Raw genomic sequence first — 6,116 nt, forward strand, 5'->3', positions numbered from 1 at the left:
CCTGGATTGATGTCTGGTCCCTCTCAGTCCCAAAAGCGAACCACCCCTTAAAACAAAGAGCACACACAAAAGCTTTTCCCCCCCCCAAGATTTGAAAGTATCTTGTCCCCTTATTGGTCCTTCGGGTCAGGTGTTAGCCAGGTTACCCGAGCTTCTTAACCCTTTACAGGTAAAAGGATTTGGAGTCTCTGGCCAGGAGGGATTCCATAGCACTGTACACAGGAGAGCTGCCACCCTTCCCTTTATAGTTATGACACCATGACACTACAACAGTGACAAAGCACTACCTTTGCATAAGGCTGTGTCTCTGTCACAGAGGTGGAGGAAGTCATGGATCCCGTGACTTTCCATGACTTCTGCAGCAGCCAGCCGCTTCAGCGGCCCTGGTGACCTCCCAAGCAGAAGCCAGTGCAGCTGTCCCCGGGAACCACCTGAGCAGCAGCACCCCCAGAGCACCCCCCCCATGCAGCAGCACCCCCAGGGGGCCCCACTAAAGGTCACGGACCATGAATTTTTGTTTATTGCCCATGACCTCTCCATGACTTTTACTAAAAATACCCATGACTAAATTATAGCCTTACCTATGCACACTATTTAAAATTTAATAGGAAATTTGATATCATTCATATACAGGAAGTTTCCAAAAGATAACTCCATTATTTCTAATATCAAATTTCTTCAAACTTGTCAGACACTTCTCTTCCAGTGAGTTGAATGCATATCCCAAGTTTGAAGTTAAGCTTTTTTACATACAAATGGATACACAATATCAAATTTCTTACTATGTGAAGAACTTCCCTTATCTCACTGTGATATCTCATATGACCTAGGAGACTTCACAAGACTTGGCAAAAGAAGTTTCACTTTTTTCAGCTGCAGGATCATGCAACAGCTCAAAGGATAAACTTATCTGGAAAGTAATAAGTGCCTGAAGCTATAATGGCTTAGCATTAAAGTGCTTCCTTGGCCATAACGAAGTCAGCTAACTTAAATAAAAAGGAAAGAAATGTTTTCATCACTGTTTTAAAGCAACAGTTATTCTACTATATCCAGCTGCAATTAATTTGAATATGAAACAGAAAAACAACTATGCACTAAAACACTATTTAACATTTTGAGGTTTTCAGAAAATAGTGTAAACATATTAGCCAGTGTTTTTGTACTCCAGAGTATACATTGGCTAAGCAGTTGGTGCATTGTGACTGCTGATTATACTAAACATGATAGCGCAACTTGTTATCTTGTCCTTCCTCATTTTCTCCTTTTCCCACTTACCCATTACCATGAAGCCAAGGAGGATTTGTATAGGCACAGTGGTATCTGCAATGATATACTAGCAAGATTTAGCTCCAAGACTCATAAGGTCTTCGTGGCAGAGACTGTCTTATTACATGAGTGTAGCACCCAGCATAACGGGGCCTTGACCCTCAGTTATGCTGTGGTAGTAATTTAGAGGCCTCATAACACCAGGCAACTACCACCTTTGTTCTTAAGAGAAATGCATGCCTGAGAAATACTTGAATTATTAAGCAGTCAGTTCTGCAAACACACTGCAAGTTTCCATTTCAATTGCAAACACTATTTCACAGATGCAGTTTTTCTGAAGTCTCAAAGGGCACATCCATTAAGTGATAAAAGTAGTAAATTACATTGTGGCTTGAATATTTTAATAAGTATTCTGATTTTAGATCTGCTAGTTGCTGTAACATTTTCAGCTAAAACCCTTAACTCCAATGGCTCTCAAAGGTGACTAAAAGCCACCTGCAAGATCCTCAAAATGAGCACTTTTTTCAGCTATTACTAATCTATGTATAGTGTGCAGAAACAGGACTATGCACACTTGGCTTTATATCTGCTGACAAGCTCTTGTGGTTGAGGGTGAAAAAAATCCCTTATTAGTGCCTTGTCAAATCATTATGAGCTTGTCAATGTGGTCCGAAGTCTATGCATGCAGCCTCTCCCATAATTATGAAGAAACTTGGTGAATGAACCCAGGAGCAGAAGTTTGCAAAGCTGTTTTACTATTAATTCTCACCAGCTGTTTAATCTATTTTAAACACTGGACCCCACAGCCCTGCCCTAAATATATGGCTTTCCTACTTTGTCCTCAGCATGTCATCTACTTCTTAAACTGTTAGTTAAGAAAAAGTTGCTGATGCCGTGCAAACTAACCTGTATTAAAAATCTATTTTTCAGGAACACTTGAGACGCCTCTAGTAAATACTGCACTAAATATACTACAAATATACCGTAGGCTAAACACCACCACCATGTTTACAAAGAATCAGAACCCCCGGGACGAGAACGACATTTCCCAACTCCATTCTGGACCCAAAACGAGAGAGGAAAGAGCAGGAACCTTTGGAACTTTACACCCTTTAAGAGAAAGCAGACATGTTCGCAACTGCTTACACTATTAACTGGTCTGTCCCTTTTCATAAGAGCTGGTTGGACATAGGAAGAAGGTGCCATTATCCAACCCCCACCTGCCAGAACCCCTCCTGTGTCCCCCACTATACCCCCACCCCAGAGCCCCTCAAACCCCACACTATACAACCCCCCACCTACCAGAGCCTCTCCAGCCCCCTACCTGCCAGAGCTCCTGCAGTCTGCCCCTGCACTATACCCCCACCCCCCCTACAGTCTGCCCCGGCCCCTCCTCCCGCCAGGCCCCATCACTCACCGCCGTCCCGGCCCCGGGGAGGCTGCGGATCCCTCCAGGACAGCAGCCCCCGCTCCCACTCTAAGGTGACTTCCCAGGCGCGCTGCCCGAGCGCCAGCGAGGAGACGAGCCGGGGCCGCCGGCCGCCCGCGGGCTGCTCCATGGGCGCTCAGTGCCGGTGCACGGCTGCCCCGCGACGCATGGCCCGGGCCTGAGGGGCTGCCCCGCTGCTGGGCACCGGGATGGCGGCAGCCAGCGCCTAACGGGGCCCGGCCTCACCGCTATCCGGCAATTGCCCAGGGGGCGGAGCGGCATCGTCAGCACGTATGCAAATCTCCGCCGGGAGGGGCGCGTATGCAAATCACCACAGGGGTGGAGCCTCGCCGTCTGCGAGGTACCTGCGGAGAACTTGCGGGCAGGGTCCTAAGCGCCGCTGGGGCCAAGGGCGGCGGCTTCCCGATCCCAGTAGTGGCGAAGCGTCAGGCAGTGCAGCCCAGGCCCAGCACCGCCTGGGACTCTCACCGCTCAGGCCCTGCCCGTGTGCCCTCTGCACCCAGCACCGCCTGGGACTCTCACCGCGTCAGGCCCTGCCCGTGTGCCCTCTGCACCCAGCACCGCCTGGGACTCTCACCGCTCAGGCCCTGCCCGTGTGCCCTCTGCCGCCCAGCACCGCCTGGGACTCTCACCGCTCAGGCCGTGCCCGTGTGCCCCCTGCACCCAGCACCACCTGGGACTCTCACCGCTCAGGCCATGCCCGTGTGCCCTCTGCAGCCCAGCACCGCCTGGGACTCTCACTGCGTCAGGCCGTGCCCGTGTGCCCTCTGCAGCCCAGCACCGCCTGGGACTCTCACTGCGTCAGGCCGTGCCCGTGTGCCCTCTGCAGCCCAGCACCGCCTGGGACTCTCACCACATCAAGCCATGCCCGTGTGCCCTCTGCCGCCCAGCACCGACTGGGACTCTCACAGCATCACGCCATGCCCATGTGTCCTCTGCAGCCCAGCTCCGCCTGGGACCCTCACAGCATCAGGCCGTACCCATGTGCCCTCTGCCCCCCTGCAGCGCAGCACCGCCTGGGACTCTCACAGCATCACGCCGTGTCTGTCTGCCCTCTGCAGCCCAGCACAGCCTGGACCCTCACAGTGTTAGGCTATGCCCGTGTGTGCCCTCTGCCACCCAGCACCGCCTGGGACTCACCGTGTCAGGCCGTGCCCATGTGCCCTCTGCCCCCTGCAGCCCAGCACCGCTTGGGACTCCCACAGTGTCAGGCCGTGCCCATGTGCCCTCTGCAGCCCAGCACCACCTGGGACTCTCGTAGCGTCAGGCCGTGCCCATGGGCCCAGGGATTTCCCTACAGACCCCATTAATTTCCTTAACACCCCCCTGCCCCAGTGGTCACCCAGTTATATGAAATGTTGCCAATTTAGTCATTGGTTGGAAATTTGAACTGAAATCAAAACATTAATACACACTTTAAAAACACCCTCTGCACCATTGCAGCACAATACCTCTGAGGTCTCTCATAGCATCAGATCATGCCCAGTGTACGATGCAATGGTGCAGAGAGCACATGTGCAATCCAGTACTTGTTAGGTCTCTCCAACAGGCTCTCCTATCTTGTACCTTTAAAGGCCCATGCATAGTATCACCTAGTGCCAAACTGGGTCCTACTCTGTATGTGAGAGGAAGAGCCCATGAAGTCATTGTTGGGAGAAGGATGCAGTAAATGAGCCTCACACAGTGCTGTGAGCAGATGCCTTTCCCAATCTGCAGTAAAACACAGTCCGCTTACTGTACAGAATTAGAGATTCCATCCCTACCTGAGTCTGGCTTCACAAACAAAGAAATAAACCTTTACGTTCTCCCCAGGCTTGTATGCTCTTAGGGCTCCTACTTCAGAGCTACCAAGCGTCTTCCCTGACCCCCGTGAAGGTGAGGCAATGAGCCACTTGCTTATGTAAAGCAGCAGAACCCAGTGGATCCTGCTGGGAGAGGTTTAACATCTGCTGACAGGACCAGGTGTGTTATGCAAACATTGCTTGCGTGTTAAACTATGTAAATATTAACTAGAACAGAGCTGAGTAATGGTGCCAGTTTGCCTCTGTATATAGGTCATCTACGTTCACAGCTGAATTAGTTTATTGTTAACTGTTTCATGTCTGAATGCCATCTCTTCTAAATCAGTTTGTATTTAAAGAGCAATAGCAGTGGCTAAACAAGAAAGTGTCTAGTATTTGGGTGCAGACAAGATTATGTAGGCCTTATAGGAGCAGTTCGTAAAACTGTGACCCATGGTCTACAGCAAAGTGGCTGCTCAGGGTGCCTAAGTCCCTGTTTTGCCTCCACTGTGACCCACAAAACTTCTGCTGAACCCTGTAGTGCGTAAACTCACTTAGCCCCAAAGTTTTTCAGAGTAAAAGTTCCCTTGGTGCCTGTGGTTCTGCCTTTCTGTCAGGACTTAACCTACAGTTTAAGGTTTAGTTAAGTAGTTGTTTGTTTTTTTAAGTGTAACAGTCTGAATAAAAATCACTTCTCCCCCCAGTGAATCAGGTTTCACTTCCTTGTTATCTGTGATGTCAGTAACACAAGCTCTCCAGCTTTCTAGGAAAAACAAACTAGATGAGACCTGAATATCCAGTGTAAAATTATTCAGAAAACAAATCTTTTGTGAACAAAAAGTGAAAAAAACAAACAAACAGGAAGCTTTCAAGCTTGCTTTATGCATCATAAAGGGAGGGCAAGGTGGGAAAGGAAGCACAAACCTATTTTTTTCTCATGTCACCCACAAGTCTTAGGACCCAAATTTTATCCTGGTATAACCAGGTATAACTCCATTGATTTCATTTCTGTGAATAGTTGTTTACACCGGGGCTGAACTTGGTCCCAGCACAATCAGACCAAGTAGGTTACACTTGTTTTTCTCATGTACTTAATTTTAAACAGGTGAAAGTGGCCTTTCTTTCTTTCAAAAATGTTATAGATCATAGGATAGAAATGACGGAGTACATTGTACAACAGATACACTGGTTACAATGTAATGAAAAAAATACATGGAGGTAACCAATTTTCTAAGGCTTACAACATTCCTATAACTGTTTTATATATAACTAACAACAACATTTTAACAAGTTCCCAAAAAATCTGAATTTATAATAGATACTTAATTTCTATAAACGTACACGCTTTAAGAAACTGAACATTGTACTGAGCAGGATAATTGCACAATATGTAGGAAATCAATGAAGAAACTTCTAAGTAATACATCTTTTTAATCAACAGTATCAAACAGGTGTTCTTCAAGATGACCTGCATTAACAAAATATTGATTTAAATTACAGAGGGGAGCCAAGTTGCAAAGTAGTGTTGATCCTTATCAGAGGGAGATAGTGAGATTATCCATAGTTAAATAAACCAGGTTATGTGGCTCTGTACCAACTCTTGTACAGGTGTATTTTTT

At 47.8% G+C, this 6,116-nt stretch overlaps 1 protein-coding gene across 2 annotated transcripts in view; it reads right to left on the bottom strand.

Annotated features, from left to right (window-relative positions):
* The window catches only part of CERK (ceramide kinase), a 68,367-nt gene extending 63,745 nt beyond the window's left edge, over nucleotides 1-4,622 (bottom strand). The window contains exon 1 of one of the 2 annotated variants that reach the window (XM_024216582.1): nucleotides 4,480-4,622. Coding sequence is in view for 1 of the 2 variants with exons in the window: in XM_024216576.2 (XP_024072344.1) it covers nucleotides 2,684-2,825 (142 nt within the window). In the remaining variant the exon portion in view is untranslated. Of the gene's footprint in view, nucleotides 1-2,683; nucleotides 2,936-4,479 lie in introns of those variants that run through there. The other variant, XM_024216576.2, reaches the window with a different exon arrangement.
* Between the last annotated feature and the right edge of the window lie 1,494 nt (nucleotides 4,623-6,116).

This window comes from Terrapene carolina, unplaced genomic scaffold, assembly GCF_002925995.2.
Source record: "Terrapene carolina triunguis isolate 2854851 unplaced genomic scaffold, T_m_triunguis-2.0 Scaffold68, whole genome shotgun sequence".
In the NCBI taxonomy this organism is placed as follows: Eukaryota; Metazoa; Chordata; order Testudines; family Emydidae; genus Terrapene; species Terrapene triunguis.